Source organism: Cottoperca gobio, chromosome 18 (assembly GCF_900634415.1).
Source record: "Cottoperca gobio chromosome 18, fCotGob3.1, whole genome shotgun sequence".
Lineage (NCBI taxonomy): Eukaryota > Metazoa > Chordata > Actinopteri > Perciformes > Bovichtidae > Cottoperca > Cottoperca gobio.
Genome location: NC_041372.1, coordinates 2,506,759 through 2,521,654, shown reverse-complemented (window position 1 = coordinate 2,521,654; position 14,896 = coordinate 2,506,759). Strand labels below are relative to the sequence as shown.

At 42.6% G+C, this 14,896-nt stretch overlaps 1 protein-coding gene across 6 annotated transcripts in view; it reads left to right on the top strand.

Moving 5' to 3' along the window:
• The window catches only part of col25a1 (collagen type XXV alpha 1 chain), a 126,996-nt gene that overhangs the window by 71,537 nt on the left and 40,563 nt on the right, over nucleotides 1–14,896 (top strand). For all 6 annotated transcript variants that reach the window (XM_029455084.1, XM_029455085.1, XM_029455082.1 and 3 more), the window contains exons 4-6: nucleotides 493–500; nucleotides 11,133–11,159; nucleotides 12,778–12,804. In XM_029455084.1, the coding sequence (XP_029310944.1) occupies nucleotides 493–500; nucleotides 11,133–11,159; nucleotides 12,778–12,804 (62 nt within the window). The remainder of the gene's footprint in view (nucleotides 1–492; nucleotides 501–11,132; nucleotides 11,160–12,777; nucleotides 12,805–14,896) is intronic.

The window sequence follows — 14,896 nt, the reverse complement described above, 5'->3', positions numbered from 1 at the left end:
ATTTGCACTCTTTCCTGGTCATGAAGAAGAACAGTTCAAGGACATAGGACTTGTAAAGAAAAAAGAATCCCTTTTCTTCAGGGTTAAAGCAGCTGGGCGCCTTTTTTAATAAGAACCTAAAGACTTTAAATGATTTGCAGATCCCTGAAGTGCGTTGGCACACGGTCCTTTCAGCAGCAGTAATTGGGGGAAAGACGAGTGTCACCCCACAAAAATGAAGGAGGATTTTTTTACGAGCGCGCAGCCCCTTGTAGTGAAATTAGAGAAACTTACAAATGTAGGATGTGATCACCAGACCTGGTGGACAAACTGCATGGAAAATAGTTTCATGCATAGGTGGAAATACAGGTACAATGTCTTGTCTTCTGCATAGCCAAGAACGCATCATGTAAGAGATGCATATTTATGAAATGTCTGATTTAGTGGCACCTTGATGGTCTGAGAATGTTTGATGGCTGATTTCTTATCGTATTTCTTTCCTTTCTCTTTCAGGACCTCCTGTAAGTATACCTGCTTCTCATCTTCTCCAACTGTGATGTAGCCGTGTGAAGGTAAAAACTCCCACAGGAACACACGACTCCATGATGCTGTCCTGCTAATAGCTCTTCACAGTTTGAAGCCAAGAACAATTTACATGAAAGGGAAATATTACCATAAAACCATAATGTCAGATCACATGTTGATAACACTTGTGTGTATATGTTCAATATAAAACTACAGCAGCATGTAGACAGGAACAAAGATGATCAAATCAGCACCTGTGAAGTCTTGTGGTCACAACGAGGTTGCCAGGCAACTAGTGGAAACTGCAACCAGCCCCTGTAGAACCACAAATACTGCACCAATACTGCACCAATACTGCACCAATACTGCACAAATACTGCACAAATACTGCACAAATACTGCACCAATACTGCACCAATACTGCACCAATACTGCACCAATACTGCACCAATACTGCACAAATGGTCGTAATCAGCGGTTATGACTCCCGATGTAACGCTTCAGACGGGCCAAATGCACAAACTGCACTGACCTGAAAGTCCCGAAAGCGAAACTGAAAGTTAACGGTGACAGTTTTAAACGTGTGCAAAAACTGTTTGAGGTTTGGGTAACAACACTACTTGGTTTGGTTTAGAAAAATATCATCTTTTAGTTTAAAATAAGTATTTCTGTTACAGAAGTTAAGTACGTTACCTAACTTTAAAATAAGTTTCCCTTGATTTATAGTCTTAATGCTAAGCTAAACTAAGCTAAGATAAGCTAAGTGGCTGCTCCAGTTTACAGGCAAGAAAGCGCATATTTCCCAAAATGTCGAACTCTTCCTTTAAGTATTATGCAAAATAATTCATATGTTAAAAGCTGTAAAGCAACCAAAAAAGTATAAAACTGGTTTTACCATTGATGTAAAAGACATCTGATTATGACACATTTGCTCCCAGAATCCTCCATGGTACCACACACTCTGACTCTATTATTAAAATAATCTCTTCATCCCGGCCTTCACCTAATGGACCCTTGTCCCTGTCATTTGGGCAGTCTGGTTTATAATATCCTTGCTACCAGCCTCCGTCCCTGCAGCTCCCTGCTCCTGAACACATTATCTCACCTCATCACAGATCAACTCCCCTCAACAGATGGAAAACTTCAGAGTTTCCCCAAAGATGAAGACAAACCCATACATACATAAGCACCGGGGATTGTGACAGCTCCTTGAATAACTGGGTCAAGCAGGCACTGTATGTGTGTGCGCTGTTAACATTATTTATAGTCCAGAGGCAAGTGATTGAATACGTATAATAGCGTGTGCCGACTGAGCCGTAAAAGTTGTAAGTTAATCCTCAGAGCCTTCTCAGACACTCGCTCCTGGAGTTGTGGGATGTAAGTAAATGCAGGTGGTCCCTCTTCTCAGACTCTCGCCAGGCCGTACATCTGATAAATAAAATCGTTCTGCGAGGCGTCTCAAGAGCCGACTGAAATGTTGTCTCTGAAATGTTGGATTTGCCAGTGAATGTAAAGGATGAATTTTGGGGATTGTTCCTTTGGGTAAAACGTAGTAAATCCAGTGCACAAACAGTAAGTACCTGACAATTTCCCAGTTCTGGCCAGCAAATCACTCTCTTATGAAGTCATTATAGGAAGCAGAAGGTGCTGTAAGTGTTTGGTCCAGGTCCTAGTTTCACTGTAGGAAAAGCAACCAGTGAAAAAAGGGTTATAATTTACAGTACAGACCAACAAACTGAAGGCTGACTGCATTTCTAAAAACGGACAAGTCTTCAAAAAAATGCAACGATCTGACAATGACTCACTCGACGGTCACCAAATCTGTTTCCCAAATAAAAAAAATCCCGCGCCAGTTTCTTAAAAATGACAGTAGTAAGTGATCTCATGTGGTTTCTCATTTAATATGCCCACCCGGAGGATGGCAGGGGACGCGTCGCTATGAATATTCAACAGCTTCCTCCATAACTCTGGCAACACTGCGTAAATTGTACACAGCCCTCTGAGCCAAACAAACCAACCGCTGCTGAAGCCATTTCAGATCTGTGATTCAATCGTTACTCAGCCGCCGATGAACGGACAGGGACCTGCGGTTGCTGAGACGGGAAGAAAAAAAAAAGGTCTCCTCAATCAAAACTCTTCAGGAAAGACCCTCAATCGCAGCTCGCGATCATCCTTCAGACATGGAAAAGTGATTTTCTTTGTTTTCTTTCCCTTTTTTTCCCACTGCTCTGCTGTGTCTGTTTCACACGGCATCACGGGGTCAGCTGTCACATGATGTTGAGTTGGATATCTTGTCTACCTTTCAGATTGTAAAACTATTAACGGAGACATTACAGATATGGGTCGAGGCGATTTAGAGCTTTTACAAGAAGAGCTTTTGGCCTCTTCCAGAGAAATGTCAGCTGAGTTATTTCATGTCTTCCTTCTCATTTTTTATCTACTGGTCTTCAAGGGCGGCCCGTGTCAAAACATGAACCCCAAGCACCAACCGCTGTGTGCACACCATTTAGCACCAATCAAGCATAACGCACCATCCCTGAGGCTGCACGAGAGTGCCCACTAACACCACCCGCCGACTGTACGCCACACTAAATTAAGATTATACAGACAGAGAAAGAAACTAGTATGCTTTGAAATCTGTTTAGAAGGAAAAGGGAATATGATATAATGTTGGAAATATGAACCACACTGGCCCGTTACAGTGCAGCACACGAGTGCCTGCAAGAGTTCAGTTGTGTTAGCGCCGAGCTAAAGGAAGCTGGCTGCGACCATATCGGTAGTTTCCACCTCCTGCTTCACAGGCTGAGGTTCCAGAGATGCAGGTTGAGGACGATCTGTCACAACGTATGAATTATGCAGCTGTGTTACAGGGATTAGAGGCAATGTGGGGGTGAAGAAGACGAGCACAGGCACAATCAACCCCTTCATCCTTCATCTGTTATGCACCACAGCTCCATACCTGTTAATAAAACATATTCCAGATGGACTTTGATCACTTTTGCCTTACGGACGTAGGGAAGGCTGCCAGTTTATCTAAAGAGAGGCTGTAGTTTGAGTTAGAGTTGCCCAGCATGCTCCGACCACGTGTTCATTTAGAATTATTGCTGTGTTGCATGTTGTGAATTTGAAACTGAAAATGCACAAGGAGGCTTTGGCACTGAAGAGGCTCATCGACTGAGAGCTGCATGTGGATCTCTCTGACGTCACTGTGCTTATTTAAGGGCAGTGGTGCCCGAGCAAAGCCTACTGGCTCTGGATGTGACAACATTAAGAGTTTGACCTTTTTAGATGTCAGTCCTCTGCTCATGCTGTGCCCATCAGCAGCACTTGTCTGTCAGCAAATGACGAGAGGCAGCGCTCGGGCCAAGTGAGCTTTACTCGCAGTGATGTGAAGCAGTCAATAGTGCACGCTGGCTGGCTGAGCATGCTGAATGCTCACGGGATCCGACTGGCATTACCATAGCATGGCAGGAGAATTAGCACAGTATGAACGCGATGCTTGCAGTTTAAGAAAAAGCTCGACAGCTTTTCTGATTGAGAGGAATTTTCCTCCCACTCATAACATCACATTATGAGAAATGTCGAGCTGCCACTATGTGGTTCTAATTGAATCAACAGAAGAAGTGAAAGAAATCCGTTTCCAACTGGAACCTTGTCCCTTATTCAACATTTCATATCCAGGACAAGAATTTTTGTGGGTCAGAAATTCGCTGACGTAATGTACAGAAAAGAAAGTGGCTTGAATGTTTGGCTGTTTATGGATACAGTTTGGTTAAAGCTTTTTAAATGTTTCCCCTCCTCAGGAATGAAGAGGCCTTCCCCCGGCTGAGATTGTGAATTAGTATCTCCTCCATGTTTGCATCCTCACACAACACACACACACACACACACCTACAAGCAGTCACACTATCATTTACCTCAGTTCACAGCGTCCCACAAGAACATCAACACATAACAGACACACACACACACACACACACACACACACACACACACACACACACACACACACACACACACACACACACACACACACACACACACACACATTAAACTCATTTTATGCTGGCTAATTGTGATACACTGTGGATATGGGAACCAGATGCCATTCCCAAGTCAGTTTTCCAGTGTGGTTTTCCTATCCCTGCCTAACCTCTGCGTCTAGATTCCCCCGACGAGCACCAACCACTTGTGGTCGTCCGTTCCTGCCCATTCTGCTCTGATTACTCACATCCCTGTCCTCCATTAGTTTCCCGCCTTGAAAAAACGGCGTTCCCCGGGGCCCACCGTATTATGATTGAGGGTTCCCATGCAGAACTAACAGATGGAGGTGGACACATAGATATGTTTTTACTGGATGCATTTTACTCTCTTCCAGGTTTGTGAATGTTTGAAAGTGAGTAGTTTTCACTTCCAATCATACCCACAGCTGACTTTTATGGCTAAATGTGTATGTTGTACTTGCCATAGCACTTTTTCCACTCTTGCATTGGTGCAATTGATAATATTTGTGTATCCAGATGGGACATTTCAAACGTTTACGGGAAATGTTGCGAGAATGAACTTTTACTTTCCATAGTGCAACAATAATTACTAATAAAAACATCTCTTTACTGGTAGATTGTGATGTTTAAAGGGAGCGTTCACTTTATCATCAGGAGTTAGTTGAGAAGATTATTACCAGACTCAAGCATATTTCCCAAAACATTGGATTAAGTTTGACCTGGCTCATTTAAAAGAATAATTCAGACAGTTGTGTGATCTAAAACTTTTAGGTTTAGCCCACAAATATTTAAAAACAATATGTCTTTTGGCCTTTTCCTCCCAAACAGCATTTCAGATACTTTGCGCTCCTCTTGTGAGGCTCACAAATGACACAGACTGATGTCGCCGGTTTGTGTGCGTGTGTGTGTGTGTGTGTGTGTGTGTGTATGGTCCAACCTGCCCACTGGCATGTGGATGGATTTGCTTGTGTGGTCGGGATTTATTCTGTGAATGAAGAACACCTGAGTACTTGTAGAGCAGTGTGGCAAACATGATGCATCACTTACAGTGTGAAGTGCGTAAGTCAGGTTTAGTCCTTTCAAACCCTTTACTCTGGCCCTCCTCCCACACTTGTGGTGAGCAGCACTCCTGACCTGCCCACCCCCCCCACCCCTTGACTTTCTCATTCCCTGTCAACACTCGGTGCCTGGAGAATTGCTTTGCTTAACTTCCTGTGTACACACATGTTTATTAATATTGTGTAGCTGTGTTAGAAAACTGTAAGCCCGTAAAGAAAAGGTTGTAAAAGTGGTAGTTGTTGGCCTGCGCGCTCAGAGATGCCAGTGCTCTGGGGTGAGATGATTGGATCCATGTGGTCGGCAGTTTGTGCTTCAGCTGCCAGCCGCGCTGGATACGAGCTCCGTTTGATGGATTGATTTTCTGGACCGAGATACATTTAACAGGTCACTGTGATGAAAACTAATACAGCTGATTCCACACAGAGGTTACAGGCAGATCCTCTGTTCCTGACTTTTTGCATCTGGTTGGATTAGGTAGATTGCTTCACAAGATTGTAGCAGCAGTTTGCAGCCAAACCCACGAGAAATTCCTCGCTCATGTCAACAACGGCTAAAGCTATGGAAGCAAGCCAGCTCTTCGTCTCGTGCTGCAGTCAGGCGAGCAATGGCGAGCTTTCATCCATCATGTTTTAGTGAATTAAAGAAGAGTAGGGATGTGAAAAATTGATATTCAGTGTCTTCTCTGTGAGACATGAGGCAATGTGATATTTAGTGTGTTGTGTAAGTTCAACTATTTCACTTTAAAGAAAACAGGACCTGTGAATAACAAAGGAAATATTTGTTTATAACAATCAGATTATACATCTGATTGTTATAAAAGTATTACAGCTTTTGTTGCATCATATATGATGTCAGAGTCGGCTCCATACTGACAGCGGACCAGCTCTGCAGCGTGAAACTAAAACTATAAAAACCTGCAAAGTTGAGCAAGAAAATTCCTTCCTGACCTTAAAAATAGTAGTTTGACATTGGAAGATAATATTATTGCAAATTGTCATGCTTATTTGCAGGTCATCACCACCAACATTAACAAGAGTAGAATAGCGTGAAACGGGCGTCGGGTAATCGTATTCTCCGCGTGCAAGACTCATGAACTGGTGGTCAAAAACAATATAACGTTAGCTTTTAACGGCATCTCAAAAGACGATCCAATGCCGCCCCAGTAGAAACTGCAGAGATCTTAGAAACACGTGCATCATTTGTTTTGCACAAAATATGAAACTACAGAAGGAAATGGTAAAAGTCTCATGTAGGGATTAAAATAAAGGTTAAAATAAGGGTGATACATTCTGAGACTTCTTCATCCATATAATGGAAGACAGACGGACGACACATAAAAATCAAGTTGTGCAATATTTTCACATCTCAATAATCATAGCAGGAGCCACATGTGAAATGCACCTCGAGCCAGGATCCTTTTATTGAACATCATTTACTTCTTGTTATATGAAGTGAAGTAAGTGAAATTGTCAGATTTGAATGGCGATGTTCGTGTTGCCTGCGGGTTTGGCTCCGGTCCCCTTTGCCTTTTTATATTTCCCTGCAGTCCTTTCCATATTTCTCCCCCACTCTGTTTTAAAGGTGGCAGGGGGTTCCTCTCTTTTTCTCATACCAACAGCTCATTCAGGCCACTGCAGGAGACAGTGGTCATGGTTTGGCTTCGACTGAGAATCTAGACATGTATATGGATAGAAAAAGCTTAATCCTGATCCAGTGGTCCACCAGAAACTTGACAATATCATGCACACAGGATGTTCTGTTACAAATCATGTCATGCAGTTTGACGTAAGTTTGCCCAGCGTTAAGCTGCAGAAGATGTGAGGCTTACCATCAACGTGATATGTGTCATTCTCAATAAGTGGATACAGGGCTTCTGCGTTGGGGCAACTGCATTCTGTTCATCACCACACATATGACTGACATGTTTGGTATTTTTCAATTACAGGCGATGAAGATTAAAGAGGTTTTCTGGTGAAGAATTGTTCCCACCCCGACAGTAACACTGAGAGAAACGTCTGTAAATCAAATTGACAATCAAAAACTAAAAATGCACACGTGATTAGAGCAACAATGTGCTCAGCTTTATAAAGAAATCTGTAAAGGAATAGTTTGATATTTTAGGAAATAGGTTTAATCGCTTTCTTGCTGAGCTGTGAATATACAACTAGTTAGCTTAGCTTAGCATAATGACTGGAAACAGGGGGGAATGGCTAGTCTGGCTCTATAAAAAGCTAAAGCTCACCAATCAACATCTTATTTGTTAAATCTTTACAACAAGTGTAAAAGCAGCGACTTGTGGTTTTACAGGAGGTGCCGGACTGTTTCCTGAGCAGGCGCAGTAACTGTCCCATGTTTGCAGAGCAACCTCACACTGATGAGAAGGCTCCAGGAAGTTGCAGCGCTCCAGCAATTCTGTTACTTTTTGACTGAGCAAAGCAACCATTTCCAGTTTTTCTGCATGCATTTCCTAAAATGTCAAACTATTCCTATAAGGGCAAGAATAATGCATATGTCAGCCCTGCAATTTGGATCCGCTCCGAAAGGTAATGGGTTCTTCTTTGACCCATTCTGCACGCCTCCAACAAGTTTCATGAACATGCTGCAACCCAAGAAACCGAACTGCAAACATAACGTCCTTGACAGAGATAATTAGTTTGCTGTTTTTGAGAGATGCATGTGGCCATTAATAAGTAATCTGAATACAAATGCGTTGAAGGCACGATAGATCAGTTTTGATCAAACAGCCTGATGATCCTGCTGGAGGGTTACTGTTGAAAACGAGCCGGAGCAGAAGCAGTAAAAAGATGTGAAACACAGGTGCTGATTAGAAACCTTCCTGAGGGCAGACTGAAACCACAAACACTGCTTGACAAATAGACACCGCTGCAGTTTTACTGTAGTACAGTTTGCTCCTTTTTAAAATGGTCTTTGCAGGAGAGCTGTTTAATAGTCTCTATAAAAGACACTCACTGCACTGGCTGGAAGCTGTTGGAAAGCTCCAGTGGGTGCTGTCCATCCAAGTGATGTGCAGATGATGGGCTGTATAATGAGCAGGTGCAGACTGTGGAGCGAAATCACTTCCACACGCTTCACGAGCAGATGGAAGATAAATGAACAAAGTTTTTTGTGCACCATATTAAGTGGCAAAGCAGAATTCCACTCGTGAAGTAATCTATCAGTTTTAATCTACCAGTAAACGCTGCTGATTGTAGTGACGGAGTCTTTTTGTTTCAATCACACAGTTTAACAGGCTTAACGGGTTTATTAAAATATGTTGTAATCATATCCTATCTGACAGCGGCACCCAGGAAGCTCAGCTGGGCAGGCGGGCGGACCATGTACCTGAGTCCTTGGCTGCATGTCGTCTCTCTCTCTGCCCTGTCTGTGCAATAAAGGCAAACAAAACTTTAGTTCTTGCATTACTTAATTCTCTCATCACTGTCTGCAGTTACTTAGTAATGGATACACCGTTAAATAGTTACCTTAAAGCAGAGTTTTCAAAGTCTGACACTGTTGGCTCCCCTTCCCAGGACAATAGTCTTGATTCTAACACCTGTGACCCATTTCCTTATTTATCCCCTCATTAACAGAATATAGACATGCCTTGTGTTGCCCTATTATAGAGGTTCAACATGGATTTGATCAAGTTTCACAGTTGCTGTATCTGGATGTATTCAAATGCTAAACCATGTCAAGCAGAGTTTTAATTTCTTTCCACAAGCTGCTGGTTGCCCAGTCATTTGCTGTGCCATCTATCTGTATTTTTCAGTGCCAGATAAAATGTGCGAAGCAGGCTTGTGCAAAAGACTGCAGTGGGTGTATTTATGTATTTCTTTGTTACAGCCATTCATATGTTTGCAGTAACAGCTTGTAAATAGCCTTCTATTGTCCAAAGGCAATTTTCCTTCACAACAAAAAGCAGGCACTGATTTTGTTTATCTGCCTTCCATTTTCAGGAACATGCTGGAAACTTATTAAACCTCTCTGGAATGCATCTACAACATTGTAAAAGTAAAAGTCACATTTGATTCCAGTACGTTGCCTCTATTATTCCCCCCCAGGGAACCGCAATCGGAAACATTGTTTTCATAATGGCGTATTTTATGTTTACAAGTGTGGAGTGGCTCTTTTGTATGGGCAGAGGAGTAAGCAGCAGCCTCCTTACTGTAGTGTGTGTGGGTGCGTGTGTGCGTGTGCTGTTTGTTGTTTGTTGAAGCCAACACAGATGCACTACACAAGCTCGCTGTACAGGTTCATAACCTCGTCGTGCAGGTCCAGTTGGGGAAACATGCACTATAACATACATAAACACAAATCTACGGTTCGTTAACTGAGCATTAAAGATGTTGTGCAAATGCACTCACTTCCACCCAGAGCATCGTGCTAGTAATTGGATGAGGAAAACTGCTGGACTACCTCTGGGCATTTCAGTTTTACTGCCGTTATGTGCCAGTGCAGTGGAAGCCTGTCCGTGTGCCAGGCTGTTCCTGTGAGCCTGTGGACAGAAACGCACACTAATATCCATCTATGGATTAGTGTCGGCACACTTTTCTCTGTGTGTCTGATTTCTTTGGATGCAAGTCATGTTTGACCGGTATTAGTAACCACTGCAGAGCTATTACCGCAGTGACGGCTGAACAACTCGTTCTTTTTACCTGAAGACATTGCAACATTCTTTTGGCAGTTGGCATGGAAAAGAGATGCACAACTTCCCGAACCTTAGAAGTGATTTGTAGAAGATTCAGATCCGTTCTGTAATATTAACTTTGGATTCAAAAATACATTTGATGGATAGCTTCTCATGTGACAGATCAGCATCAGTATACTTGGCACAGCAATCTTCTGTTTCAGCAGCATTGTTGCCGAGCGGTCAGTCTCTGCTGACTCTGATCTAATACGGATCTTTCATGCCAGCTTTTCTCGAAAGTACGACCTCAGAGGACGAAAGAGCCCAATACTGCGCTTTATCCTTCAACTTGATTGTTGAAAATGGTGTTTTTGATCACATGCTCATTAGGCTCCAGCGTATGGATGCACACCTCATTGTCAAATCCTCTACTCCACTTTTACAGAGCCCACCCAGGAGCCCCTGCTTCCTGATTGATATGAGTTGGATGCAAAAACTGCCGTTTAAAAAGAGAAGAAAAAATAAGTGTTCCTCTTGTTCAGGGCACATTTTTACAACATGCTTGCCAACACTTAGTTGTAGATTGCTGGATTTGATCCTCCAAGTAAACATGGACTTGATTTGGGCCTGTTTTTGGTTTTAATTGTATGTTTGTATAAACCCTGCCGTCTACAACGCACAAGGTACCGGTTCCCAGTCGGTGACGTTTAAATCAAATACTGAAACAGATGTCAAAAAGTGCACAATGTTAGTTTCATCAAAACTCAATTAGTTAATCTTTTCATTTCACCTTTTCCTGTAAGTTCATGATGTTAAGCAGCTCTGTTTGTTTATTGGTCTCCTGGTTTTACAGTTGTTATCCTGTAACAAATAACTGGACCATAGTTTGTCGTATGATGTAAAACAGTTTGAACAATCCTTTTCTTTTCTTTTTATAGGGCCCTTCAGGTACCAAGGGTGAAAAGGTGAGTAATGTTGTGTTTACTCACATTTGTGGGAAATATTATTTGCTTTCTTTTGTTTTCTCATTTTGCATTTGCTGCAATAATTCCCACACAAGTCATCCTGAATATTTAAATTCTCAGGTCGTTCACAAATCCACAGAAAGCCAGAGGCTGAGTCGGAGCCCTTAAATGCCTCGCTGAGCATTCCTCCATAAAACAGCAGCGGAGCATGCTAAATCTCCACACTGTCTCTTTATGAGTCTGCAGGACTTTGGGACAAAGTGTGCACGAGGCTCTGCTTTAATAAAAGGCTAAAACCACGACCCTCTTGATTCACGCCAAAGCTGATGAAGTCCCTCGATTCACTCATAATGGAAACAAGTAGCTTAAAGTGCAGACCTATAAAATGCTACTGAGGGATTCTGTTTTACAGGCCATCACTGAAAAGATGAAGTATTTGTTCATATTTAGTATGAAGGGACTTTATTTAAAGGATTATTGTGCCGTAAATACCCAGACATTAAATGAAATGGCGTGAGAGTGCGAACCACAGCTACAATTAAACACAAACGGTTCACTGTTGTCTTTTGCATCCAGTCTCTTTGGGAACAGATGATGTTCTGGTTATGTGGGGTGTGCACAGACGCTGGTTGTTGTCGCCGACCGACGTAATGAATCAACAGTGTGATCTCGTACATGGTGCCCCTCAAAGCATAAAGCGTGGCTTGCAAAACCAGATTTAGATGATTGTCGAGCAGCAGTTATGACAAATCCCGTCTTGCTGATTAGATGCATGTTCATGTCTCATGTGAACCACTTCATCTGCAGCTTAATGAAATGAAAAACAACTGTGTGCATTCCTCCCACCCAAGACGAATACTGCGTGCATCAGAGTGGCCATTCACAACTGTTTTCCCGTTAAATCCGCTTTTGGAACGACCGCCTAATGAAAACTTAGAGCTGTTTTATTTGAAATTACTCAGGCTTTAGATTGAAGTTTGTTTGACAAAATTCTCACGTGTGATTAGTCGGTGGGCTCATTTTACTGCTGTGGCTCACTTGTAAGTTATCCAACAGGAGAGTGGAGAGCATCAGATTTAAGGGTGTTCAGATTCAGATTCTAGTTATAATTCAGTGTCCAACATTTGGTCTTCCTTCAGTTGTTTCAAACAAAAGTGTGCTTTCGGTTTGGTTTCACTTTAATGTGATGAACCCACAGTCTTCACCGTGCAGGTTGATTTGAAACCGAGCGTTTTCTCCTTCAGGAATGTGCTCAGTCCACAGAGATCCCCCAAAGAAGGCAGAAAGCCAAAGATCTCTGGGGCATAAAATCTGGCCTGGCAATGCATTTCGCCCGCACTCAGCCCCCGCCTCCCCCCAACCCACCTCAAACCCACCAAACCTCACACCACTGCTGTCTTTCTTTCTCTTTCTCTCATACCCAATTCATGTCAGTCCATGTTATCATAAGTGATTTTACTCTCAACCACAATGAATACTTGAGGCTTCCTGTATTATTTTCTTTATCAATGTGTTCTGAATTATGTGTCGGTGATTTTATTAGCACTGTGCTTGTGTCTGTTCAGTGTGTGTTGGACGCTTGCATTTCAAGACAAATTCTTTTTCTTGCCTTCTGCAGGGGGATCAAGGCGACCAGGGACCACGGGTATGCGGTTTACTCTGACTTCTTGTGATTAGCTGATGAATGTGACTGTGTGTGTGTGTCTCCCCCGGCAGAATTGTGGGCAAAAGGTTTGAGATGCATGACATTCCTGGGATAGTGTTCTTCCCATCTGGCCAAATACAACAAGCATTTCAGCACTGCTTATTTCTCCATCAAGAACGTGCAGACAAACGTGCAAGGGGGTGATGTACTTCTGGAGATGCAGAGACCTTTTCTTTACCTCTCGTCTTCAAATTAAACATGAGTACAAGCGTTTGCCCATCAGCTGAAGATATCTGCTCAATCTCAGCTACAATCAAAAGCCAACTAGCTCTGTCTCTATAATTACTCGTGATTCACTTCAATCCTCGACGTGACATGGCGTATTCAGAGTTTTAATCATTTCCAGCTCTGTAGTTTGACATTTCTATAAAAGTGCAGCTTCTAAATGATGATGATGTGAGTGCTTTTCCTTGAAACGAATTACTCTATCTCCGACGAGCAGCGAGCGCCCTCGTTCTTTCTCAAATAATGGTTAAAAAATTAGCTTTCTTTGAAAAGCAGACTATGACCGCACAGGTTTGTTTAAAGTAGATTGCATTAACTGGAGTCACATGTGCACATGCATACACACACGTTTCACTTTGTCCGTATCTGCTGTCAAGAGCAGATCGTACGGAGTCAAAGTCACTTTAAATGCCTGTAATTGATTTCCATGAGGGCAGAGAGCACGTAGAGTTTGCAGCGCATGAAGAAGAAAACACAACAACACAGAGGTTTGTCTTGTCACCAGAACACCAGCCTTCCCAAGTGGACCTGATTCCAATTTTGTATTGGCGCCCAACCAGACGTTAGTAGTTTGCCAATTAACTTTGTCAGTTCTCCTCCGGGCCAATTCGGCACGTCAAAGCACAGCGTTTCTTATGATTTGGAAGTCAATACAAATGACCTTCCCTGCGAAATTTGATTAGTGGTCTCAAAATGATACGTCTTGTGTTACACATCCTCCTCAAATGACGGCCAAGTTTACCGAGTTTGTGGATCTCTGAGTGGTTTCACACTTTCTACAAATACATTTCAAGCTCTGTGATATCCCTGGTTAATTTTTAATGATATAAAAAGTATTGGATAATCATGAAACCACTGCACACGGGCGGAAAGGAAATATCTTTGCTCTCCGGCGGAATTGACTGGAGTAAACTATCACCGTTTGGATAGAATTTCTTGGGTTTTGGTCATAATTTGTACCCCTTTAACATCGGAAATGGAGTCATCTGTCTCTATCAGGTACATGATTAACGATTTGGAAACAACAGTGTGGCTGGCAGACTTGTAGCAGGGACCAGCCATTCACTATTTGTCTTGTAGAGTAAATAAACTGTCCTATTCAAGAAAGCATTTCATTAACTTCCAATTACAGAGAAATTGTCCCCTAACTGGTACAAATTAACACACGGTCACATATGAAGGACTACAGGGGCATGAAAGCAGTCAAGGTCACCAGCAAATCAGATTACCTCCCGAGAATGGCATATTGACTTTGCACATTAGATTAGTAGGTAAATGAAGTAGAACAGTATTAGAAAGATTTCCTTCGTTAATGAAGGCATGACTGGACAAGTGCTGTCTGACCTTGTCTCCAACTGGCTGGAAATTAAGCTCATTTCATGGCCGGTATCGACTGTGTGCAGAGAGGCTATTAAACCCATATGGAAGTGCATGTAAACAGAGGATGTCCAGAATATGTCCTCCACACACCAGTCATCAAATATGAACAGTATGCATTTAGAATCCTTCATAGGACAGACTATTTGCGTTTGCATACAATGTGTCTTCTAGGGTCAACTCAAGTCAAAGCCTCTGTGGCCACAGACGATGTGAGAACTGCCACATGGCCAGCAGAATGTCCTCACACACTTCCTCTGCCTGTTCCCCACATGTCAGGGTCAGCCATTTGTCAACTCTTAAAGTCAAAGGCCACATCCAAACGCTCAAAGGTTAACCAAGCAACAAATAATAAATTGGACCAACAAATGTGTGGCCACCATTAAAGCTCCACTGGTGGGGTGTGATTAACAGGAGTTACTGGTTCTGT